The sequence below is a fragment of the Budorcas taxicolor genome, chromosome 14 (assembly GCF_023091745.1).
Source record: "Budorcas taxicolor isolate Tak-1 chromosome 14, Takin1.1, whole genome shotgun sequence".
NCBI classification, from domain to species: domain Eukaryota; kingdom Metazoa; phylum Chordata; class Mammalia; order Artiodactyla; family Bovidae; genus Budorcas; species Budorcas taxicolor.
Genome location: NC_068923.1, coordinates 23,974,465 through 24,001,385, shown reverse-complemented (window position 1 = coordinate 24,001,385; position 26,921 = coordinate 23,974,465). Strand labels below are relative to the sequence as shown.

Genomic DNA, 26,921 nt, shown 5'->3' with positions numbered 1-26,921 from the left:
CAAAACAGAAACAGAATCATAGAGAACTAACTTAGGGTTACTGGGTAAGGGGGTGAGGGGTGGGGGAGAACAGGGCGAGGGGATAGTCATGGAGTTTGGGATCCACATGTATGCACAGCTCTATTTAAACTGGATGATCAACAAGGACCTACTGTAGAGCACAGGGAACTCTGCTCAGTGTTATGTGGCAGCCTGGATGTGAGGGGAGTTGGGTGGGGGGCGGGGCGCAGAGAATGGATGCACGTATGTGTACGGCTGAGTCCTCTGGCTGTCCACCTGAAACTATCACAACATTGTTAACCGGCTATATTCCAATACAAAACAAAAAGTTAAAAAAAAAAACTATAGATAGCTACTGACCTGAATATTTAAACAGTGAGAAGGGTCAGTGAAAAGGACAGAAAATCACGAATGGGGTTATATATCTCTGTCTTTAACTGATGAGATTTAACTTAGCAGATGTGAAAAAACAAGAGAGAGAGACAGAGAGAGAGAGTGAGCGGGCCCCCATTCCACTCAATGAGCGCATGTCCCTGGGGCAGGAAGACACGCCAACCTGCTCTCCACCTGCTGGCAGAGGGCCTCTCTCCCTGGGCTAAGGGTGACTGGCTTAAAGACCATGTGTCTTTAAATACCAGGGCTCTTAAAGGACTGCCAATGCTACGTAAAAACACAGGAGTTCTATTTCAAGTGTACTTTATAGGCCATCCAAGCATATTCAAGGCTTGCTTTGACTCCATGGGTCACTTTCCATCCAGGCAGACTTTAAAATCTAACCTCAAATCAACTGTGACTGTAGATAAATATATTTTACTTTACAGTAAACTAAGTTCAAGAGAGCAGACATCACTACTTAGCCTGTTCATCCTATTACTCAGTCATCTGGCTGATACTTAGTAGTTCTGACTGAACAAACGAAATGCCAACTTTCAACTCCACTAACCTCAGTTGAAAGTACACCTCTCAAGTCACCTGTCATACACTGGCATTTATTATTTATTGATTTAAGTCGAATTGCCTTAAAACATAGTAACCGTCTGTGAGCCAAGAGTGTTCTGGCAATTCTTTCTAGCTCTAGTTCAACAAGGGCTTAATAAATGAATTAGTCATATACGATAATAAATGAATTAGTCATATATATTTAAAAAATTTTTGGCTATGCTGGATCTTTGCTGCTGCTGGGCTTTTCTCTGGCTGTGGCGAGCAGGGTCTACTCTCGACTTGCAGTGCGCAGGCCTCTCAGGGAGGCCTCTCTTGTGGAGGACAGGCTCCAGGCTCATGGGCTGCTGCAGCTGCAGCTCCTGGGCTCTGGAGCTACAGGCTTAATAGCTGTGGGGCACGTGCTCAGCTGTTCCACGGCATGTGGGATCCTCCTGGATTGGGATTGAACGTGTGTCTCCTGCACTGGCAGGTGGACTCTCCACCACTGGGCCAGCAGGGAAACCTTCTCATATATGATTCTAATAATTAAAGGCCTGCAGTTGCTAACATGACAGAGTGACTTCTGCCAGGCTAATGCTCCTTTCATTAACAACGATAAACGATGGACAAAATATAAAAATAACAACCGTTTGAAGTCACTGCAAAGTACACAAAGGCATGAAGAAAGAGGCAGGGATGCCACCCTTTGAGGAAGGGAACTGCTCTGGGAAAAGACCATCTGTTACTGGCTTTTCTCCTGAGGACAGACCTCAGTTCATGCTGGGCAAGAACAGAACTTCTGCAGAAAGCGCATTTTACTGAGCTAAGGTGTCAGAGGTCAGAATTCAGGATTGCGTTAGCAGCTGGATATTGAGTGGCGGGGCGGGGGAGGGGGGGTGGGGATCATAGAAAGGAGGAAGTCAGAGAAAGGAGAGCCTGCATGTCTGTGTATACCCTTCCTTCAAATCCTTGGCTGACCCTGCACTGCACGTGTATGACTGATACTTCAAGAAGCCCTGTGGAGGACATCATCTGAGAGCTGAGCAGATTCAGCCAGCAAGTTTCCCTAGACTGAGTAAGGTATGGAATTCAAGTCCCACAAAGTTAGCAGGGCATGGTAAGCACTGTGGGCTGAAGGCCCAGAGGACTGTACCTTTGGAGTATGGACCATGTAGCAGGACGAAGAGCTGCATCCTAGGACCGTGAGCAAAACTAAAACAAACTCACCCTCAAAAAGCTTTTCACAGGGTCAAGGTGATGGCTGTTGTTCAGTTGCTAAGCCGTGTCTGACTTTTGTGACCCCATGGACTGTAGCACACCAGGCTTCCCTGTCTCTCACCATCTCCCAGAGTTTGCTCAAACTCATACCTGTTGAGTCAAGGTGATGGTGATCACCAGCAATTCAACTGTGTACTAAAATAAACACACTTCTTAGAAAGGTAACTATCCAGAGCCTCTACAACATGTACTTCACTATGTCTACCTTGCAAACAGAAACTGCTGGACATGCAAAGAAACAGGAGAAGCAGCTAAAAGTCAACAAAGTCAAGAGAAGCCGAACCACAGACAACCTGGATGTTGGTTTAGTATGAAATAAGTTCAAAAATAAATAGTACAGGACCTCCCTGCTGGTGCAGTGGATAAAAATCCACCTGCCAGTGCAGGGGACACAGGTCCGACCCCTGGTCCAGGAAGATTGTACAGGCCATAGCGCAGCTAAGCCTGCGGACCGCAACTACTGAGCCTGTGCTCCAGACGCTGTGAACCACAGCTACTGAGCCTGTGCGCTATGACTACTGAAGCCCACGTACAGAGCCTGTGCTCCGCAACAAGGGAAGTCGCCGCAGTGAGACGCCCGTGCGCTGCAACCAAGGGTAACCGCCGCTCACCACAACTAGAGAAGGCCCAGACGTAGCAATGAAGACCCCGCACAACCAAAAATAAGTAAATGTTACAAATACCTTCAAGAATGTACAGGAAAAGTCGGATAAAATGGGTGAGAAGATGAAGAATTACAGAGGAGATAAAAATTCTAAAGAAGGACTAAATGGAAATCCAAGAACTAAAAACTACAATATTCAAATAAAAAAATTCATTGGGCGAGATTATTAGCAGACCAGACGCTGCAGAAGACAGAAGCAGTCACCTTGAAGACAGGTAAGTAGACATTATCCAAACTGAAGCACGAAAGGTATAAAGACCTAACCTGAACAAGCTGAGTCTTGATGACCTGTGGGGACGATATCTAACATAAAAGTAACTGGAATCCCAGAAAGATAAGAGAACATAAGAATAAATAAACAATTTGAAGACATACAGGCTAAAAGTTTTCAAAGCTTTGATTAATTTTTTTTGCAATTAACTGCAATTATAATAATTATCACTGATTATTATGTCCCGGGCTTCCCTGGTGGCTCACAGGGTAAAGAATCTGCCTGCAATGCAGGAGACCTGGGTTCAATCCCTGGGTCGGGAAGATCCCCTGGAGAATGACAAGCCACTCCAGTATTCTTGTCTGGAAAATCCTATGGACAGAGGAGCCTGGCGGGCTACAGTCCGTGGGATCGCGAAGAGTTGGACTTGACTGAGCAACTAACACGCACTATGTCCTAGCATCAACACTAAGTAGTTTATATATGTATTTCCCAATTTTCACAAAGTAGGCATTAATGCCCCGTTTTCAGAATAAGAAAACTGAGGACTGAAATGGGGTGGAGGGCGAGGTGAAGGGTCTTGGACACATCTCCACGGTCGCAGATCTAGAATGACAAACTAGGTTTGTCCAGACTTTCCCTCGGCTATAAGCCTCGAGTTGATAAGGATGAAGGTGATCAACACCATCACCACTGGTTCTGAATCATATGTGTTATTCTTCACGACAGTCCAGTGAGGCAGAAATTATTATTCCCTTTTACAGAAATGAAGACCCAATTGCTTAAAGTGTTCTCTGTGCACAGGTTTCTCACCAACAATCAGAGGCTAAATCAGTATTTGATCCCAAACTTGTCTGAACTAACCCACAGTACTTTAATGATGGTGTGCAGGAGGCATGTTTAATCTATGTAAGAGAATATACGAATATACTGGTCTAAGTGCCTTGTTGTTCATGTACCAATTAGGCTAATTACAAAGGACACAGTAGTAATAGGAGTGAAATTGGGGAATACTTTGTGGGTAATCTTCAATTCCAGCTCTAGCTTGAAGGAATAAACCTGCTCTCCGTTTTAAGTGACCCATCTAGCACTTCCAAGTTACAGGATTACTGCTTCTTTTTCTTGTCTCCCTGTCTCCACAGGTGAGGCACCCCAGGATGGCGTGCCCATGAGTTCTGCACCCCACTGAATGAATCCTCAGTGCGCTATCCTGGGTCGGCAGTCATTCACCTCTGATAGCTAATAGTCTTGGCAATTCTGCCTCTGCAGCTTTGGGATGATAAAGAACTAAGTTTCAAGACTTGTAGCTACTGACAAGCTGTGTGAGTAATTTAAGCCAGGTTTAAATGTAAACTTACTAGCTTTGCCAGTAATTTAAACCAGGTCCCTTCACCCCTAAATTGGGGATGACAATGTCTTTCATGCAGGACTGTTGAGATGATTAAGCGACAGCAGGCACCTGGCCTGTAGCAGGGACTCAATAAACGGCAGTTATAATTTATCACTTCTATCAAACTTGGACCACGAAGGTACAGAAACATTTTTTAATCGTCACCTTTAACGGAGTGTTTTTCTTGTTCATCTCAAGGCTTTTCAAAAAACCGGAACTACAGGTTATAGAGTAAGTGTTCCCAATTTCACTTAACATGAGTTAATTTTTCATGAAGCATGCTCCCATAAGTTGTAAGCAAACATTATAAAATATTAACTCATTTTAAAGTTAAGACCACTCATTCCAGATCAGCAAAATGGAGGAAGTGCATACACATACATACCCCAGATAGCTTCTGATTTCAAGTAACAAGAGTGTTTGAGCCAATGGCTTGAATAAAAAAACTGTCAGTTCCCAAAGAGCCTCGAGGTGTAAGGTTATTCTGGAAAGAGACTTAAATGCCTTGAAGGTCCAAAATAATTTGTTAAACTTTGCTCAAATCACTACAACTACCACCAAGGGCTATTTGCAGTTTTTCTGTCTAGGGCCTTCTATTCCTGAGGACCTAGTTTTGTTTATAGGTTTACTTTAATTCCCTGGGGCTCAGAGGGTAAAGCGTCTGCCTACAATGTGGGAGACCCGGGTTCGATCCCTGGGTTGGGAAGATACCCTGGAGAAGGCAATAGCAACCCACTCTAGCACTCTTGCCTGGAAAATCCCAGGGACTGAGAAGCCTGGTAGGCTACAATCCATGGGGTCGCAAAGAGTCGGACACGACTGAGAGACTTCACTTTCACTCAAAAAAATTTTTTAAATCAGATTATCAGCCACCAATTTGGAAAATGGCAAAAAGGAGAAAATATTCTAAACACAGACTATGTTCTCTGTATACCTCTTGACATTCTTTCCATTTAAATTCTAATCTATTTTTATCTCTATCTATTCTTAAACTGTGGTGTTGGAGAAGACTCTTGAGAGTCCCTTGGACTGCAAGATCCAACCAGTCCATTCTGAAGATCAGCCCTGGGATTTCTTTGGAGGGAGTGATGCTGAAGCTGAAACTCCAGTACTTTGGCCACCCCATGCGAAGAGGTGACTCATTGGAAAAGACCCTGATGCTGGGAGGGATTGGGGGCAGGAGGAGAAGGGGACGACAGAGGATGAGATTGTTGGATGGCATCACAGACTCAATGGACGTGAGTCTGAGTAAACTCTGGGAGTTGGTGATGGACAGGGAGGCCTGGCGTGCTGTGATTCATGGTGTCACAAAGAGTCAGACACGACTAAGTGATTGACCTGAACTGATTCTTAAGAAAACTTTCTCCCCACAGAAAACCACAGGATTAAAAATATCATTACAATTAAGACTCTAAACTTAATTATCGACTCTACTTACAATTAACTTCACACTATACCTTTAAATGTGAGAAAATGTTAACTAAAAAAAAAATAGCTGAAATGAAGTTGGAAATTACTTGGATATAAAGATTTACTTCCTATCCACTGATGAATTTAGCACTTTACCTTTTAAAATCTTAGATTTCCTCATATACGACAAGCTATTTCTTAAAACATAAATTATCAAAATGAAAATCTGGGGTGAACATCACATTTTAATTTTGTTTTTAAAAATACAAATGTTCTTGTAAAACCACTCACTATGGAACTGTAACTGAAAATGAAAGGGGAAATAAAATAGGAAGCAATAAGAAAGCAGTGTTTCCTTTCCTGACTGAAAAAAGCTGGGAACTATTCATGACCATCCAGCTCTATTTCAGAAATAATACTTCCCTATCATATGCTTGTAATCAAATGACATACCACTGTCACTTTTTTATTTGCTAAAATAAAAGGATTTGAGAACTCAAATTTTCAGACTAACGATGTTACAGAGATTTCTAGGATACCATGTGTTACTAATAAGCTAAAATGTACTCCAAATATATCTTGGCATGAATTTTAAGGAAGCCACCATATAACAATAAAACACACATTTTGATTTGTGATCCATTATTTTTTAATCACAGAAAAAGACCTAGTAGCAGGAATATCCTGGGTTTTTCCTGCCAAGGAGAAGTGTACATGTGTGTGTGTTTAAATAACACATCTGTTAAAAAAAAAAAAAAAAAGAACCAATTCAACTCAACTAAGTCATGTGATAGTAAAACAAATTTGGTACACCCACGCTCACAGTGAACCACATGACTCTCCCACTTTATACAAGCACAGTGTACCACTTTCGTCTCCAGCAGCATGAGACGTAGTAAGCTCTCCTTTCTCTAGAGACACACTGGCTTACACTGGACCCACCACCTGCACACACATGCCGGTGCTCAAAGGGGCAGAAATCCTGTGACTGTCAGCCCCACTGCAACTCTTCTGACCTCAGGTCGCACTCAAAGACCAAGAGCAGGATGTCGGTCAGAGCTGCGGTCACCTGAAGGTTTGGGGCTAGCCAATGTGCTTCAGTGGCACTTTTTGGTGGGGAAAAAAGGCCTCAGGGCTGCTTGAGTGTCCTCACAGCATGGCAGCTGGTTTCCTCCAAACAAAAGAAAAGGTGGGGGACCTAGGTGGAAGCTGTCTCTTATATGAACTGGCCTTGGAAATCACATGGTATCACTTCTAAGTCTGGCATATGTTCAAAGCAAAGAGAATCGGACTCTATCTTTTGAAAGAAAAAAAACCCCAAAGAACTGCAACATCCTTCAAAACCTCTACAATGTTCAAGAAAATATCAGCTATTTTAAACATTTACTAGTGGGAGAGAGAGGGAAAGAACACACTCACCAGGTAAAACTTTCTTAATGACAATGTATTTCACAGTTCAACACTGTTAAGACTTCAAAACTTAGAACCAATATAGAAGAATTGAACGGCTTGGAAATTTTCCCCTTGATCCAAGTAGTTTGCAGAATTCAGTTTTTTGTTTTTCAAAATCTCCTCATATACAGCAGGGACAAGTAAGAGAGAGAGAGACAAATTCCTAAAGCCATTTCAAACTAAACTGCTTAAAGGGAGATGATTTGTTTTTCCAGTGAAAGATCTCTTATTAATTTATAATTAATACTGATAAAGCTTACATGCAAAAAATAATAGATACCCTCATAGAGCAAGTCTTTCCACCATTCTCAACCATCTTTCAAATCGTTTTGGGGAGGTGGGTGGTTGAGTACTCTCAAACCAGAAATACAGAAATGCTTCTTAAAGTTCCAAAGAACATCAGATGGGCTTTGTGTCACTTAAGCACTGTGAGAAACCAAGAAAACTATGAAAACACACTGGGAAACAGACATCAGGGCTCAGCCTCTTGTGGCTTCTCTGGAAGAGACCAGAAGCCCTTGGACAGGAACGGCCTGGATTCCACTGAGTATAGCTCATGGGAAGATGTGCAACATCACTGTTTTACTCATCTCGTTGTTTTTTAAGAATTAAATGTCACAGGGCTGCCCACATAAACTGATAAAAAAAAAACCCCTAAATACGCTGTAATCATTGGTGACTGCAGAAACCCTATCAGGCCCCTGCAGTGGGTAAGATCTGAGTTTATCCCCACATTTCTAGGCCACAGGGATGATGATAACTGCTATTGTGGCCCCTATCTGAGAGACACCAAAGTCACCCCATGGGTTACACTGCTGTGAGGTAACATTTGATGGATTCATTCATGAATATTCACGACCAGTGAATATTTAATGGCCACTGACAGAGCATTTCCTGGGGACCCATCCGGCTGATAAGCAGCAATTCATCCCGTGCTTGTTGAGCTCCTGCCAAGTGTCAGGTCGACGACATGCATACAGTAGCTACAAACAGCCAAGCTGGAGTCAGCCAGGCTCCCCTCCCAGTCCTTGCCAGTTGTGGCCTCCTGGACAAGACGGTGTGCCCCTTCACAATTCAGCTCCATCATCTATAAGGAGGAGATAATAGCAGACCTACCGCAAAGGCTTGGTGGGCTTCACTTAGTATGGCGTGAGCACCCAGTGCATGCTCCAGAGGTATTCCCCACCCACCCTCTTCGAATGACATCAGGTTTCCTTTTTGTATCCTGCAAGCTTTCCTTTAGTACTTGCCAGTTTCTAAGTACTTTCCAGCTTGAGGATCTGATATTAACATCTCTCTCTCTCCCACCGGACTGTCAAATTATCATCAAGGCAGAGATTCTGTCTGATTTATCTAATATACCCAACATCCCAAACAGTAGCATATAATAGGGGCCCAATAAATATTTGATAAGCTAATAAACTATGCTGGCAAATTCACAAAATACAAACATGAAAGACACAATACCGGCCCGCTAACAAGGAGTTCCCAGGCCACCGATGCCGTTCTCAATTCCAGTTGTATTTAGTCATCTGGGGAGTAATACTGCTGTAAGCCCAATACTTGGCCCCTACTGTGGAACAACTCTTGGAGGTTGGACCTATGGGAATCTCTGCTGTTGTGTTTTAAAAGAGTTGTTCAGGTGATCTTTTAAAAAATTATTTATTTTTGGCTGCGCTGGGTCTGTGATGCTGCACAGGGCTTTTCCAGTCTTGGCAAGCGTGGGCTACTCCCCGGTTGCAATGTGCCAGCTTCCCATTGAGGCGGCTTCTCTTGTTGCAGAGCATGGCTTCTAGGAAATAAGTCACAGCACGTGGGCTCAGGAGTTGTGGCGCACGGGCTTAGCTGCCCTGCGGCATGTGGGATCTTCCCAGACCAGGGATGGAACCCGGGTCTCCTGTATTGGCAGGTGGAGTCTTTACCACTGAGCCACTAGGGGGAAACCCTTCTTCAGATGATTTTAATGAAAAGACAGGATTGACACTCACTGGTCTAATGCTTGAAAGACTGAGCGACAGTTACCCTACCGTGTGAGCTATGTTCTTCCGGGGATGATGGAGGCGTCTTGTCTCTGCACATATTGTAGCTGCTTGTCACACGTGACTACTGCGGACTCAGTGTGGCTACTGACATTGAGGGCCTGAACTGAATTTTAATTTAAACTGAAAAAGTTATGTGTGACCAGGAGCTCTTTTATTAGCCAGGGCAGAAGACATATGAGAGCCCGGAATCCAGGTGACAGGACTCAAAGCTCCGTGGGCTGTGGTCTCACCCACAGGAGAGCATCACTGGGCAGCGGAGACCAGGCCAGACTCTGCACTCACCCCGCAACCCCACACCTTCCGCACACGCAGGACAATCTCTCCCACTGCCATGCCCAGGACGGCTGGGACCAAGCACAAGAGCCGCTGTGTGAGCTGCTGAATGGTGTGGTCACTGTTCAAAACGAGGCGATGTGTCTTGAGTAAGGACTCTTGGAAAGGAAAGACTGGCAAGGAGCCCCCAGCAAAGAACTGACATGGCACATCTCAGATATGTAAATCAGAAGTTTTCCTTTATGAGTCACAGCGTAAGCCATTAACATTACGGAGAACTGACATGCATTCCTGAGGCAGACAATGGCTCATTACATTCGTTATAAAATCAGACTGCTTCCACATTACTGGTAGAAAGGCTGAATTAATACAGAGAAGGCATCCACGCTATTGACCTACCTGTCATTTTCCCTCACCTATTGTATGTTAGCCAGGCACTACATGGCAGGCAGTATGTTAGGGACCTTAAATATTCCCTCATTTTGTCCGTATTAGACTCTGTAAATTAGACATTATTTTCTCATGTTATGGTGAGGTAATTTAAAACTCACAGAAGTTAAATAATTTACTTGACTTTGACAAACAGGAATAAAGCTATAATTCAAACTTAGATCTACATTACACCTAAGATTGTTTTTTTATAAAGTTTGTCTCATATTCTACTATATATTCAATAGATATGATACTGTCCAACAAACCTCCATTTATTTTCTATTTTATCAAATCATAGTCAATGCTTCAATGAACCTACTTATATATAAAGCATAACACACACACATACATGTAGAAAAGTACATATATCCTACGTGAGCATTTCATGAATTATCAAAAAGTAGACTTAACTATGGATTTGATCGACCAATCCATAGTTTCTTACAGAAAAACCCAAATGACCTTATTGGCCAACCCAATAATACACTCCAAATCAAGAAACAGGGGAATGCCAGCACCTCAGAAGCCCCTTGGGCAACCTGCTAGTAATTTATCCCATCCTCCACAAAAGAGCTAATATCTGTAAACGGCCTACCACCTCATGGGAGTTCATCAGATGCAAGCTAAGAGAGAAGTTACAAATTATGTGTATAATCTAGCCCAAGACTTAAAGTACCACTTGGTCACTAGATAACTGGACAAATACCATTTATCTACTTTAATTAGAAGTTAGTGTTTTATTGGACATAAAGAAATTAGAGACGGGTCTCAAAGAACCACGGTACAAAATCTATTAATTAGGATTATAGAGTGCCCTAGGCTTGGGGCTTTAAGGGTGACAAGTGACTGATTCTCAGCTCTGATAAGGTGAGGAGGACCAGGAAGTATCTGAGGGCTGAGCTCTGCCTGGTTCCACGTTCCTTTCAGTTCCATGATTTTACCAAAATAGGGAGCATAAACTTAAATAAAACATAAAATGAATAAAATATGAATGTATCATACTTAACTCCCAGGAAGTGGCAGACCTTTTACAGATGTGAACTACTTAAATCCCTTCAATAGTCCTGTAATAGCACCATCCCCACTTTACAGAGAAGATGACGGAAGTTCAAAAAGTGGAGCACCTGGAGGTCACGAGGCCCGTCAGGGTTATAGCAAGGATGCAAACCCACCCCCACCGGACCTCGGAGCCCTGCTCTGTCCAAACACCCTGCTGTCTTCCCCTCCCAGGTGTTCTCTTCTGTAACAGACAACTGACTTCTTAGAGACATGACCTCTGGGAAAGTCAGCTGATGACTGCAGTAACAATAACAAAAGATGTGAGTCACAGACCTGGAAACTCCTTTCATGTTTCCAAGGCTCTCTCCCCGGGGGGGCGCCAGAACCTACTGTTTCAAGTGGACACCTACTGTTTATCTTCATTCGGTTTGTTTCTTCTTATCCACTGACAACAATTCTTTGCGACCCCATGGACTGCAGCCCACTGGGCTCCCCCGTCCATGAGATTCTACAAGCAAGGATACTAGAGTGGGTAGCCTTTCCTTTCTCCAGGGACTCTTCCCAACCCAGGGATTGAACCCAGCTCTCCCGCATTGCAGGTGGATTCTTTACCAGCTGAGCCACAAGGGAAGCCCATTTGCTGACACAGGTTACCTGGCCTGCCCTGAGCCACAAGCAAAGCAGGTTGTGGCAGGCTGTGTCCAGGTGTCCACTTAGCCTTGTACCCCACATCCCCTCTAACTTTCACCCCACGTCTGTCAGCAATTGGTGGTGGTGGTGGTGGCGTTCAGTCACTAACTCGTGTCTGACTCTTTTGTGACCCCATGGATTGTGTAGCCCACCAGGCTCCTCTGCCCATGGGATTTCCCAAGCAAGAATACTGGAGGGGGCTGCCATTTCCTTTTCCAGGGGATCTTCCCAACCCAGGGGTTGAGCCCGAATCTCCTGCATTGCAGATGGATTCTTTACCACTGAGCCACCTGGGAAGCCTGTCACCAATATTAATTTTCAAATGTGTACAAGTACGCTTCAGATGGAAAAGATCCTCGTTTAAGTGAATTACAGCCTGACCAACCACACAAAGAGATTTTACATGTCACTTGTGGCAAAATTACCTATAACGTTACTAAGTTTTTCAATGTATAATAAAACCTACTGCAATTAATGGGCTTCCCAGGTGGCGCTAGTGGTAAAGAACCCGCCTCCAATGCAGGAAACGTAAGAGACATGGGTTCTATTCCTGGGTCAGGAGGATCCCCAGAGGAGGGCATGGCACCCCACTGCAATATCCTTGCCTGGAGAATCCCCTGGACAGAGGAGCCTGGTGGACTACAGTGCATAGGGTCGAAAAGAGTTGGACATGACTGAAGCAACTTACCACTGCAATTAATGTTTTTTCTTCTTTTTTCTTGGGAACCAGTAACAGGCTTGGACTGACAGAAGAACTAAATTTCTTTGACTTACTTGGTTTTCCATTTGTAGAAAGTCTTTCATAAACTTAGCACCTGACAAATAACAGAAAACCTTGGGTCTCCTGCATTGCAAGTGGATCCTTGACCATCTGGGCCATCAGGGAAGTCCAAGACTATATCTATAAATATATATGATTGGTGCCGTCCGTGTTGGTAAGTACTTACCTTGACCGGAATTATATATTGCTTTTACAGACTTCTTAACTTTCTGTAAGGCTGTTCTATCTTGGTCTAGAGCCTAAAAGAGAAAAACGGGGAGAGAAAGTGTTGGAAAACTTGGTAAGTTTAAAAAAGAAAAGAAAAAGAAAAACTCATTCATAATCGCATTTGTTGTGCTAAGCACTGCAGCAACAGCAAACTGGCACATTTATCTAATGGCGAACCATTTCAGAGACATGATTTGCCCAGGATTTGAGTAGTTTTGAGATAAATGCAGTTATTCTATAAGGCTCAACATTGGGTGAAGTGGATAACGTGGTAGTCAGTTGGTAACTGTGCTAAGTTATGCACAGGAAAGAAAATAGAGAACACCTAATAAATCTTAAGATTTGATTCCTTCACTTGGAAAGCTTATAACTTGGGAAAGGAAAAAGGCAAACATGTGACATGTTCCCAGAGGATAAAGCACATCATCAAATGGTAACTTCAGCCAGAAAGAAAACATTTAAGGGGGTGTAATAAATAAGAGTGGCCCCGAAGTGCTTCTCAAACTTTTAACTTGAAGATTATTTTCAGTGTTAAAAATTTTTTTGATGACATAAGGCTGATATTTCAAATATTCCACTTATTAAAAATCACAACATGGAAAATGCTACCATGATGCTGGTAATGCTTACACATGATTTCTTAGGTGATGAATGAACACATCTCCAGCCATCTGCCTATATTACGGAGGGGGGTGGGGGTGGGGTATACTGGGGGACTGTCACTCCTGATTCTTAACCCAAGTGCTGGATACACAGTTGTGTTTCATTTGAAAATTCATCACACCGTGCACGTAGGGTGTGCACTCTTTTCTACGTGCGCATTACACTTCAAAAGCAAGTCAGTATAAGATAACACTCTTATGCATGCTGACTTAAAATTCTTAGAACAACTTCAAGCCCCTCTCTGCTCTCCCAAGGGTCTAGGATCCATTCACAGGCTGGGAACCCCTGGATGGTTATGTGAACATGTGGAGGGCAGGACCAACAGCAGCCATCGTCATAAACTCATTTGTATAGTTTAGGAACATTAAATGTGCACTCACGCCTATTACGTCGGCTAAACCTCAAGACACCAGAGGAGTGAATGGAAGCCCACAGAGGACAGGACCTTCCTCACTGCAGGAAGGCGCCCGGTGACGGCAGCAGGCACCTACTATTCCCCTTCTGCAAGATGGGTTTTCCTGCTGCTCTGAACGTGGGGTTCAAGGGGCCCTGCTGCCTTCCTCTGGCTCCTGCTCTCTGGGTGAACATGGTGAATGCTAGCCTCAGTCCTGCCTAGGATTTCTGGACTTGGGAACAGAGATTCTAACATTCAGCCCCTTTCTGATGATGCACACCTGGGGGCTGCCGCGGCTTTTGTGGTGGAAGAATCTGGCCAGACAGGATGATGCTAACAGAGACAAGCACCAGAAACAAGAGGCGGAGGAGGCAGTCCTTGCGTCCAGCTGTCCTCAAGGCTGTGTCACCACTAGCCTTCCTGCAGACTGAGGACTCCCTTCAGTCCTCAGCCAGCTGAACCTGAGACTGTCACTTGCAACCACGAGTCCTAAGTAACACAAGAACTGAAGTTTCAGTTCAGTTCAGTCGCTCAGTCGTGTCCGACTCTTTGCAACCCCATGAATCACAGCACGCCAGGCCTCCCTGTCCATCACCAGCTCCCGGAGTTCACTCAGATTCATGTCCATCTAGTCAGTGATGCCATCCAGCCATCTCATCCTCTGTCGTCCCCTTCTCCTCTTGCCCCCAACCCCTCCCAGCATCAAAGTCTTCTCCAATGAATCAACTCTTCGCATGAGGTGGCCAAAGTACTGGAGTTTCAGCGTTGGCATCATTCCTTCCAAAGAAATCCCAGGGTTGATCTCCTTCAGAATGGACTGGTTGGATCTCCTTGCAGTCCAAGGGACTCTCAAGAGTCTTCTCCAACACCACAGTTCAAAAGCATCATTTCTTCGGCACTCAGCCTTCTTCACAGTCCAACTCTCACATCCTTACATGACCACTGGAAAAACCATAGTCTTGACTAGACCGAGGACTTACTACCCAGATGTAAGCTTGGTGGAGAAGACACACCCAGCAGATAAGACTCTCTGAGTTGCATCTTCAACAAAAAAGAAAGCAGTATCTGTATTTTTCAGATAAGGAAATGTGATAGGCCATCACTAAATATTTTTAAGAAGGGAGGAAAATATTAACTTGCTCGAAGTCATAGAGTCAGAAAGTGCTAAAGGTCACATTTCACACAAATGGCTCTTGAATCCCAAATCTAACGGGATACTGGGATAAAAATAAGACTGCAGGTCAAAGGCTATTTCTGCCACACCCATCATTTACTTCCCACCTCCATAACTTTGTCACAACCACATCCCACCTGTACTCCTTTTTTTGTATTCTTTTTAAATCAATGTTTTTCTTCAGGTCCATTCCCCGCCTTTTTTCCCCATTCACATCTTCTTTTCAAAAAAATAAATGGACATTGTAAAGAGCTGGATCATTCATCATTAACAGAAGATACCCTAAAAATGACGTAGTACCTCTAACTACACAAAATGCTCACCTTACTACCTCGAACCATCTCATCTAACACCAGGGACACCGCACATCACACTTAAGAAACCATGTTTCACGACATAGTTGCAGAGAAGAGACAAAGCTTGAGTTATTTCAAAGATCTGAGGTTTGTACTTTAAAAAGGGAAAATAACTAACATTTTAATAAATGTTTAGTCACACAGGGAGCTGAGGTTTACACAGATTATTCCACTGAATTCTTACAAAAACCCTCTGAGGTAAGTGTTAGTACTGGACTCATTTTATAGATGAGTCAACAGAGGCTTAGAAAGTGGAACTTGCCCAGGTGGCAGAGTAGGGATTTGAATCCAGGTCTTCACAGTAAAACGCCACCCCCTAATCACTACCAGTACTGTATTCCAATGAGATCCCTGAGGAACTGAAACTGAAAGCAATCTCATCTTGAGTGGGGAATGTCCACCAGTTTGCAGAGGCAAATCTGAGTTAAGATAGTTAGGTTACTGGTAAGAGTGGGAAGGGAAGACATTAGTGAAAATAAGTGCAAATAAGCACTCATTTTAAGAGATGGGATCCAAAGGGTTTATCATTTGATGAACTGCTTTTGTGGTGAGGATATTTTAAAAAATAATTCTAATAACAGCTACCATTTATTTTTTTACATACATATTGAGCATGCCTGCTAGGCTGCTTCACTCGTGTCTGACTCTTTGCAACCCTCAGGACTGTAGCCCACCAGGCCCCTCCAACCATGGGATTTTGCAGGCAAGAATGCTGGAGTGGATGCCAAGCTGTCCTCCAGGGGATCTTCCTGACCCAAGGATAGAACCCAAGTCTCCTGTGGCTCCAGGGAAGCCTTTATATCCATTATTACTGCCATCTTTTTTTCCTGATGAAAACTGCTGCTTTATTTTGGAGAAGTCAAACGGCTTGGCAGGTGTCACATACCAGGTAAAAGAAAAAGCAGCTGATGCTTTTTCAAACAAGCCACCTAAAAACCCACTGTAGATGGCATGCTCGTATTTCTCCTGATTTTTTAATAACTTTAGAGAAAGAACAAAAGATCTTCTTCTGGAAGAAAACAGACTATTGGCTTAGCTTTGGGGAGTGATAACCACTGAAGAATGATTCTACTCATAGAGAAATTAATGAGTGGACTTTAATGTCCACGCACAGAGTTAATGACTCCCAATAAGCAAAGGGCTGGGGAAGATTTCAGCCGTAACATTTTATGAGGCCAGTTATCTGCTTCCTTTCTGCAGGAGGGAGTCTCAGAAATTTATGTTGGATTCTTACCAACCTGTCTATAAACTAATAGGATGTAAAGTTTACATACTTACTTTTAAAGGTTATTAATGACATCCACAGCCACCATTACATCTAGGTGACACTTCTCTTTTTACACTCTCCTATTTGGCCACTGGCAAAAGGCAGCCAAGTAAAATGCACTTTTAAGAGCTCCGTGTTGAAGAGAGCTAGGGAACGCTGTCCTTCAATCAAACAAGGCTCCCTCCAGAAATAACACGTCTGAATGTGCTAGAGAGTGCCATCCCCTCGACCGCCAGACAAGCAACACTCGGCAGTGACATCTTTTAAAATGTCCTGTGTGTAAAACTAAATAAAGTGGAGAGAAAGGTGGCAGATGAATGGGCTTCACAACTGTCCTCTCTCTCAACCCATTAAAAGTATGTTAAAATTCGTGCCTGTGTTCCAAGTATGCATCTGAAGGTGAATCACTAGAAAAGGCCTATGTGTTTGTGAGAGAAGGAGAGAGGGAGAGGGGAGAAGGATGAATGAGCCAAGGCAGGAATCCAGGAGAACAGGCTGATCTCTAATGATGCAATAACACCTTCCCCATCTAAGAATTCTGCAAGACAGCAACTTCGCCTTCTCTGCATTACCGAAGAGCAGGGGCATTAACCTCAGAAAGTACTCTCATCTTTATATGGAGACATCTTATTTCATGTACAGTCCTAACAAGTGTGGGCATCTGAACACACAGACAAGGCACAGGCTGTGCAAACAAGCGAGAGGCTGCTGGAGAAACCATACCACAGAAGCTGGCAACCTGAGGGCTCAGAAGGAGTCTACAAACTGGATATGAGAATGAAAAAGAATTCTGTAAGAATCAAGGGGTTATTTGGGGTAGGACATGGAGCCTTTCATAGCCCTCTGGGCCAAGCCACATCCCTGGGTCACAACAGATGCTCTTGAAGATGCACAGGAATCCAGCCATGCCTGTTCCCCTCCATTTAGGGCATTTGTACTGGCTGATCTGTCTGTCTGGAACTCTCCTCCCTGAGCTCTTCAGGTGAGGGTTCTTGTTTACCCAGGCCTCAGGTTATCAGCCCCTCCTGTGACCTCCCTAGTGGTCCAGTGGCTAAGACTGCATGCTCCCTATGTAGGGGACTGGGTTCCATCCCTGGTCAGGGAACTAGATGTCACATGCCGCAACTAAGACCTGGCACAGCCAAATTAAAAAAAAAGAAAAAAAAGCTCCTTCCTCCAGGAGACCTTCTATGATCACCTAAAGCAGCTTATCCGCTCTCCCCCACCATTCACTCTCTCATACACTTCACACTGGATACTCAACAGCGCTACACATCCCTGAAATGGTCCTGGTCGTGACCTGTAAGGAATTTCTCTCCCTTCACCGGGAGAAGGAAAGCACTATGGATGTGGGCCCTGTGGAACCTCTTCATGGCCGACTTCCCAGTTCTGGCGTCCAGCTGAGCGGAAGCTCAAAAATGCTTATGAAACAAAGTTACAAATAATGAATCAACGAACCCCTCATTATTCTCAGCTCCCCAAATAGCAACCTACGCAATGCAAAGCTTGCCTTGAAAATGGCCAAACAGAATTTTGAATTGAGAAAACATGGCCCTCTGCAATTCTTCCCCTGATGGTTTTGAACAGCTGAGGTCTAAAAGTATGTATGTGTTAAATGCGTGTGTGTATGTGTGTTTGTGTGTGGAGATTCGTGTATGTCACACATATATGTATAAAGAATATGACCACTCAGTACCTCGAGTAACGGTTTAAAACGACAGACAGAGCTTACACATTTTCAGTTAGTTTTGTGTCTCAAGATGGTTATTCTGGCAACTGTTAAAAACATTTTATTGGAATACAGTACACCTACGTTAAATGAGCAATGCCAATATGACTGCTAATACTCATTAAGATTTTCTCTTTCAGAATTACTTTCTAAGTCCAGGGCACCTTCTTTTCAATATACTCCAAGTGGGAAAAAATGTGTCTTATTTTAGGTAGATGTGATTTTTGAAAACAAAGCACAAGTCTTTGGTGCTAAGTCTTATGCGTATACTTACAGAGAAAGCAAACAGTGGATAACAAATAATCGCACAGATTTCTTACAGACATGCCTGGGAAGACATCAATCACACCTCCCACCCTCTAGGGATGCTGAACATTAAATAGATTAAAGTACCTGGATGTGGCTGGCACAAAGCCTTGCATGGAGCAGGTGCTCAAAAATTGCTAGCATCATTACGCTCACCTCTGGAGGTGCTTCCAAGAGACGAGTTTCTGAAACACCTGGAGCAGTGACAGCACAGCGTCTCTGAAACAAGCACTCCCACTAGCAAAGTGGTTTCTTCAATGAAAAGAATTTTTACTCAGTTGGGGGAAAAAAGGAGCGCTTCTGTTTTATTATTTTAATAGTCCTATTCAGGGAGGTAATTTCAGAAATGCATTTCAATAGATGCATTTGTCCCATAATCACCGCAAGGTAAGAGCTCTTCTTCTGTGCAACTGGCTTAATAGGGAAATCAAAGGGAGACGATGCTGGCCCGATTTTGGTTCAAAGCCCAGATGCTTCATCCTTCACCTTGCTGAGCAACCCCACTGCCTTTCTGGGAGGAGGGAGATGCCTAATTAATTCTCATAAACTCTCTGAGAATGAAACAGTGATGGAGGCTCGCGTGCAGCCTCCTAGCCAAGTCAATACATTCATTATCTGTCACAAGACCCCACACCCTAGCATGCATGTGTGTAACTGTAGCGTGGACCAGGCGTGGGCCCAGAAAGCGAGCCAGTGGGATGAAGGGAGAGTGACCATGCCATTTCCTCATGAAAGGGCTGGGGCATCTGAACACACAGAGAAGGCACAGGCTGTGGCAAGTGAGAGACTGCCTGCTGGAGAGACCGCACCGACAGAAGCCGGGAACCCGAGGGTTCGGAAAGATTATTCAAACTGCACATGAGAACGAAAAGAAAAAAATTCGTTAAGAATGAAGAGGCCACTCGGAGTAGGACACGGAACCTTTTGTACCCCTCTGGGCCAAGGGGCACTCCTGGGTCACAGCGGAGTGCCAACAGGTGCTCTCAGAGATGCACAGGAGTCTAGCCACGCCCGTTTGCCCCACTCAGGGCATTTGCACCAGCTGATCTGTCTGCCTGGAACTCTCCTCCCAAAGCTCTTCAGGCGAGGGTTCACCCAGGCCTCTGGTGGACAGTCTCAGGTTAATGAGGCTGAGTCTCTGTTCTGATCAATCCTGGGTTTTTATGGCACTGGCTCACTTGTTCATCCATTAGCTGTGGCTGGCTCAGAGTGGTCCCTCCTCTGGGCCAGGCACTGCCTCTGCCTCTGCTTCCCCAGCTGCATGTCCCCCACCTCTACCTGCTGCATAAGAACAACAAAACCCTTCACTAGGCCAGGTGGGATGCTTGGGACTGCGTTAGATAAGACATAAAGGAAGTTATTCATAAAGTAGGAATCCTCCCTACCCTGGGATTTTGGCCGCACTTCCCAAACTGTACTATACTTCACCTTGAATTTTAGGGGTTTAGTACCTCTGTTTCTTCCTCTACTTGTCAACTGAAAGCACTCCAATAATAATACTTGTATTTGTTTCTTTCTTTGCACAGAAGACGCTGAGTAAGAACTTGCTCAGCTGAATGAAAGGAAAATACACACGGAAGGAAGAAAGGATGAACCCACTGGTCCAATACTATGGCCACCTGATGAAAAGAACTGACTCATTGGAAATGACCCTGATGCAGGGCAAGATTGATGGCAGGAGGAGAAGGGGACGACAGAGGATGAGATGGCTGGATGGCATCACTGACTCGAAGGACACACGCTTGAGCAAGCTCCAGGAGTTGGCGATGGACACGGAAGCCTGGTGCACTGCAGTCCACGGGGTCGCAAGGAGTCAGACACGACCGAGTGACTGAACTGAACTGAACCAAGAGTAAAACCTATGTTCATCACTGCCAGTCAGGCCCTGTGAGGTCCAGGGCTGGTGGCCTCTGACTCTGTTCCCACACTCTCCACTCATGTGTAAGCCACATCCGCAGTCTTTCGGAACCCATAAGCTTGAATCCACCCAAGAGCTTCTGCAACTGCTAGCATCTCTGCTGAAATCCTTTTCTCCAAACTCTTCCCCAGATGTAAAGGGGCGTGGCCTGCTCGCTCTCTCCTTTTTTCTTATGCATTCACCTCAAATGCTGGAAGCACAGCCCCTATTAACCTGAGGATTGGAAGTTATGGGGGCGCTGAGAGGCACCCTGTGGTTCAGCTACACATCAGCACAGGAGGCCAAGAGCAGCTCACATGAAAGGAAGAGGGAGAGATGTTATCATTTCTTAGTTTCAAGATTAACACGAGTTGAATGAGGCTGCTACACAAGGGGAAATGATCAACCTAAAATAAAACGTGATTTGCATAATGCATCTCAAAAAGGGAAAGTTGACAGGTCATCCACATAGGTTTTAAGCTCTTTGTGCTATTTTAGACTATAAAAGTGTCCTTAAGATTCAGATTCTCCTTTGTTTATACAGATTTCAATCAAAAACTTCTGTCCTCTACTCTACCTATAGCTGAACGGCTGAACCAAAGGGAATCAGACTCACAGGCAGCAGAGAGTTGCGGGTGCTGAGGACTAAGGGTTTGGACCCCACTTCACACGGAAGCTTCAGACTTCACAGCTCAGATATGCAGCAAAGATCAATGTATCACCCTAAGCAATGCTGTTGTTCAGTCACTAAGTCGTGTCCGACTCTTTGCGACCCCATGGACTGCAGCCTGCCAGGCTCCTCTGACCTCCTCTATCTCCTGGAGTTTGCTGAAACTCATGTCTGTTGAGTTGGTGATGCCATATACCTTCAGCAATACCTCCTGATTGATTCTAAGGATCTATGCCATGCAGGAAAACAGCACCAACCTATCAACTTTCCAGGTCGAAGAAAAGACACTGCATAAAACTGCGGCTCACCAAAGTCCTCTTTCCTGTGTACACATCTCGAGGAAGGGGACTACGCAAGGCCCAGAGCGAGGGCTCAATAAACGTGAGTCAGCTGAATCTGCCTCTGTACTAAGAGCATCTGAAAGTAAAGGTATACAGAACAGCACTGGGACTCACAGAATGCTATTTATTTCTCAAGCGCTATTTATTTTAAAAAGCTAAGTGTTTCATACAACCTCGTACTGTCATAGTCAAGACTCCCTTCGCTGAACCACTAAACCGACTCTTGCACTGCTGTGGGGACCAGCGGAGTGAACGGCCCCTTTAAGACCCTTAAAGCCATATAATAAGACCCGCTGGACTCAAAGCGCTAAGCCGAGTCTTGCTTTGCCCCGTGAGGCTGGGTCTCTATACCTAATGGTTCAACTCCCGCTGGTCTGCAACCATGTGGCACTGTTACCATGGGGGCCCCCCAGTTCCATGGGGTCACTGATATTCCAGCATTCAAGCCCTCGTTGGTGAGTGCAGCCTTTGCCTCTGGTGCGTATCTGGGCCCTGAAAGAAGCAGGGCCTGGCTGCGGTGCCATCAAGAAACGGATGCTGCGGTGGAGAGCTCGGAGGGCCCAGCCCTTGACGACTTCTGCTGGCTCCGTTGGGACCTGCTCAAGCAAGTTGTCCTGAAGTGCCCCTGCCCTCCTCCCACGCCGCCACCACAGGGAGTGTTTCCTTCTCGCCTCCTCGGCCTCTAACTGTCCTTAGAGACGTTTTTCTTTTAAAGAGATTTTTTTTTTTTTTTACAAAATTATTTATTTATTTCTGGCTGTGCTGCGTCTTTGCTGCTGCACGTGGGCTTTCTCTAGTTGTAGTGCGTGGAGGCCATTCTCCAGCTGCGGTGAATGGGCTTCTCCCTGCGGTGGCGTCTCTTGCTGGGGAGCAGGGGCTCCAGGGTGCTCGGGCTTCAGTAGCTGTGGCAAGGAGGCTCCAGAGCACATGCTCAGTAGTTGTGGCACATGGGCTTAGTTGCCGCTCCGTGTGTGGGATCTTCCTGGACTAAGGATCAAACCTGTGTCCCCTGCGTGGGCAGCTGGATTCTTAACCACTGAGTCATGAGGGAAGTCTTCCTTAGAGGCTTACATCGGCCCAGTCTCACCTTCCTTCTCCCAACACTGATGATGAGGGTGATAAAAACAACTGGAACGTGTTCTGATTTAACCCTCACAGTAACCGATCAGGACGTCTCTGTCACCCATATTTTACCAAGGAGACTAAAGCGCAGGATGGCCTGAGATCCTGCATTAAGTCAGAGACGCAGTCAAGGTTCGAGCCCGGGTCTTCCTGACCTGCGAGCCCATATTAGTAAGCTCTGTGTTCTCCAAGCTGCCAGCCTGACAAACTGGGTCCAAAGGAAACTTTAAAAGACCAGATCAGCCAAGGATTCGGTAAGCAGCCCACGAGACAAACAACTTCTGAAACCTTCTCCTTTCCATGTGAGGGACACTCTCGCAAGAAGCCAAAGAGGAATTGAGACCAACGCTTAGCTTGAGAACCTGAAGTTGCTCTTTACAGGGGGGAGGGGACAAAAGCAAAGTGGGAGGAGGTCAGCCTGCAGCTCGTTGGCGCCGAGTCACCTGGCTGTCCCCACACACCCCCCCCCCCCCGCCACTTCACGTGGGCCCATCTGCTAACCAAGCACTGTGCTGGGTGTGGTGGTGATGAGTCAGCCACAGAGAGGGTTTCCACGTGGCTTCAGGGGCACCCGGAGGACTGCAGTACAGCCTTCGTGGACTTCACCGAGAGCCATGCTGGATACTGGGCATGACTTGCACTAAAACTGATCACTGACGTGTGTGCCCCCAAGGAGGAAAACAGGTTAAAGAGCAGTAACTAATCACAACAGCACATGGAAATCCACAGGCTTGTGAAAGCGTCCAGGTGCACCTTAAAATATCAGAGGCTGAACAACATTCCTAAGAGTGACTGGCAGAAAAACCCTCGGAAAGAATTGGTGCGCTTATCCTTGGGGTCAGTGAGGGAATCAGGAGCCTATTTTAAGAAGAGGGACAGTTTCTCCACCTGGTACTTCTAATTCGGCTCTGGTCTGCGGAGAGGTCGCTTTGGTCCCTGCTGTGCAGTGTGAGAGGGACAGAGAGGACTATCCAGAGATTGGGCGCATCCATCCACAAGCACCTACCCCTCTCAACAGCCAACGTCCACACTCAACGTGGGAACACCAGGCAAAGACCAGACAGTGCTCTTCTTCAAAGAGGGAGAGAAAGGGAACAGCAAGGTGCAAACCAACGTTCCTCAGAGGAGAGATGCTGGGGTCTAGAAGCACCAAGGAGGCCAGGTGGCTGGACCACGTGGAGGATAAAGAGATGGTCGGGGGCCAGATCACGCTGGGAGGAGAGGCCGCGGGAAGAGTTCGGTTTTATTCTCACGGCAAAGGTAAGTCAAGAGTGGGGCTGCAGGGGTTTTACAAGAAAGAAGGTGGCAATTACTCCTGAACTTTGGAAAAATGACTACGGCTGATGTGCTGGGAATGGGAGGGACAGGAGCAAGATTGGAAAGGAAAGAGCCAGTCGGCTGGGTCTCACACAGACAGAACTTCTAAGTATTTCTCATGTGGCTGGATCTACTTCCTCCTCTAGGATCACACTTCGTATTTAAAGCTTCCTCCAGAAGTAGCTTTCCCCTGTTGACACCCACTCAGGAACTTGTATTTAAGGCTTCCTCTTTTTCTTCTCCCTGCTCCACACCCACTCACGACCTTGGTGGAGGGCACTGAGATGCCCAGTTGGACTCAGGAGACCACACCCCGCCAGGCCCACCTCTGCAGCAGTCCTTAAACCCATCCCCTTGGCGCCAGCCTGACTTCAGGACTGCACCACGTCCCAGGCAGAGGGAGGAGTTCTTCTAAACTATGAATCCGATCATGGCACTCTCTCGCCTTAAAACTTAGAATAATGAGCAGGCTGACTCTTTCATTGACTTTGAAAACCCTCTTTGCCTTACTCCAAGGGCTACCGCAGGCTCTCTTCTGCAGCACGATGACCTGCTCTCTCCAATCTCTCACCAGATGTTCCTGGCAGTCCAGGTCCATGGTGCCCAGTCATACACAGCACTTGTCTGGCCTCTGTTTGACTCTGGAGATGCCAACTCCACTAGCTACAGCTCTCGTCCTCAATAACACTTTTGCCTTTTCTTCTCCATCTTAACATGCTACAAACACAGGCTCAACCTTTACGCTTGAGTTTTATCATCTCTTCTTTGAAACCTGCCCCTTCCTGCTGAGAACGAATCTCTCTGCAGTGCTGTGAGAGCACTTATCATAAGGACTTCTTCCTTACATTTCCATCTCCAACAAATGGAGCTATGAATCTTTCAAGATGCTACACACATACTCACTGCCTTTCCCCACTGCAGAGCCAGCTTCCTGCCCTAGGGATGCATGGGACCTGGAGACCAAGATGTTCACAGGGCACAGATGGAACCCCACCCAGGATCCAGGAAGGGTTACCTGGAGGCTAACTCTGACCCCACTCTCAGACCTCTCGGGCTCCCAGCTTCCTGACCTGTAAACCTGGAAGACTGGCCACTACATAGCTTCTCTTGGCTCTAGTTTTCTGAAAACAAACCATTTTCAAGTCCTAGGGACCATATCCTACTGCTTCAACTCACTTAGCGTATTAGGTTTTGTTTTAAAGGGAAAACACCTTAATTTTTTTTGACACCTTAATTTTTAAAAAGGAAGTAACCCTAGGAAGGACCGTACATTTAAGACCTTTATGCGATTAAAAAGCTCAACTGTGGCTTTGGTCTCAGATTCCAATTCCAGTCATTTCTGTGTCACTTTTTTGTGTTCTCTGTCCTCCAAGAAATGTTTAGAAAAGTTCATTCTGAATTCTGTGTTCAAAGACTCTATTGATCATATAAAATAAGCATACTTAGTGCCTGTTAAAAAAATAATTTACTTAATTATTGGCTGTGCTGGGCCTTCACTGCTGCGGGGACTTCTCTCAAGTTGCGGTGAACAGGCTTCTCCTTGTGGTGGCTTCTCTCATTGTGACTTTTTAAAGATGAAGGAACTGATTCAGAGCAAGTGTCCAGGGCCAAAAGTCTGGGAAATGGCAAAACCAGGCTTTTCACCGTGGAAAGTCTAACCCTCAATGTCTGTGTTCTTTCTGCCACATCAGACTGCCTCTCCAGTTAAAAGACATGTTTTATTCTGCTTCTTATTATGCTCAGCTATTTCACACACTAAGCTTTCTATAGGTGGCTCAAGGGCCCAGCTTCTGAGAAAAGAAGTTCTAAGGGGAGACAAGCTCTAAGCCACTGGTGATGTCCCCAGCTCAGCCGAGTTTAGAACTCTCGTGTCCTCTCCAAAAGAAACCTCAGAGCTGCTGACCGTAGATCGGGTCATTGTTAAGGAATGGTTTTTACAAAGAAAGACTGGCCTGATTTGACAGTGGAGATCAAGAAACCCCAACTCCACACCTGTGTGAAGATGACACTGGAAATGAAGGACCACTTCTTGCGAACAAACTATGAAATGGATTCAAGCGGCATTTCCCAGACTGAGGTCCGTAGATAACTGTTCCTGAGATGCTGGAAAGTATTCTGGGGGAAAAAAGAGGCTGCAAATTTGGAAAACACTATGTGCTAATTACCATGTGCTAATTAACTATACCTTTCTTTTGGATCCCCAAGGCACACAAGAATATCAAAGGCTGGGATACTTTGTTTGTGTGGGTCTTATTAGTAAACCCATTTTATTATAAAAATTCACTTCAAAATTTGAAATTATTAACAATGATAGTTATACAACAACACAAAACTGTGTGAAGAAAAACATCTTGGGATAGAGTAGAGCTTTAGTGCTTAAGTACAGGAGAACACTGTCCTTATTAGAAACGTACCACACGACACAGTGCTTTGAACCATGCAGCAGTCTACTCACCAACACGCCACAAATGTAGCGGATGGCCACAGTGGACTGAAACTGAGTTAAAGACACATCTTTCGGGACTTGCCAGGTCAACCCTGGAGTGGAAGACTGGGACACTTTAAGGAACATGGTTAACTTTATAACCCAGCAATTCTCCATTAAAATAACTTAAATAATTAAAATCAGAAATTTTTGTGCACACTTACAGAGTACTTATTGGGACATCAATACAGAAAACTCCATATTAAAAAAAAAAACTAACAAAAGTTAAGCCTCAAAAAATACACTATGTATATGAAGTAAGAGGTCTAAAAACAGACAGATGCTATTAGGGAAAAGCCAAGAAAAAAAAAAAAAAAAAGATTAAAACCAGACTAAAACAGAAAACCCACGATAAAAGAACTAAGAAGTAAAAATAATCCCAACAACAAGAAGAGGAAAAAACGTTGACATCCGTAAGACATAATTACTATGTGGAATTCTTATTTTGCT

General features: G+C 45.0%; 1 protein-coding gene across 2 annotated transcripts in view; it reads right to left on the bottom strand.

Annotated features, from left to right (window-relative positions):
• ASAP1 (ArfGAP with SH3 domain, ankyrin repeat and PH domain 1) overlaps positions 1–26,921 on the bottom strand; it is a 335,803-nt gene that overhangs the window by 126,630 nt on the left and 182,252 nt on the right. For both annotated transcript variants that reach the window (XM_052651849.1, XM_052651850.1), the window contains exon 4: positions 12,710–12,782. In XM_052651849.1, the coding sequence (XP_052507809.1) occupies positions 12,710–12,782 (73 nt within the window). The remainder of the gene's footprint in view (positions 1–12,709; positions 12,783–26,921) is intronic.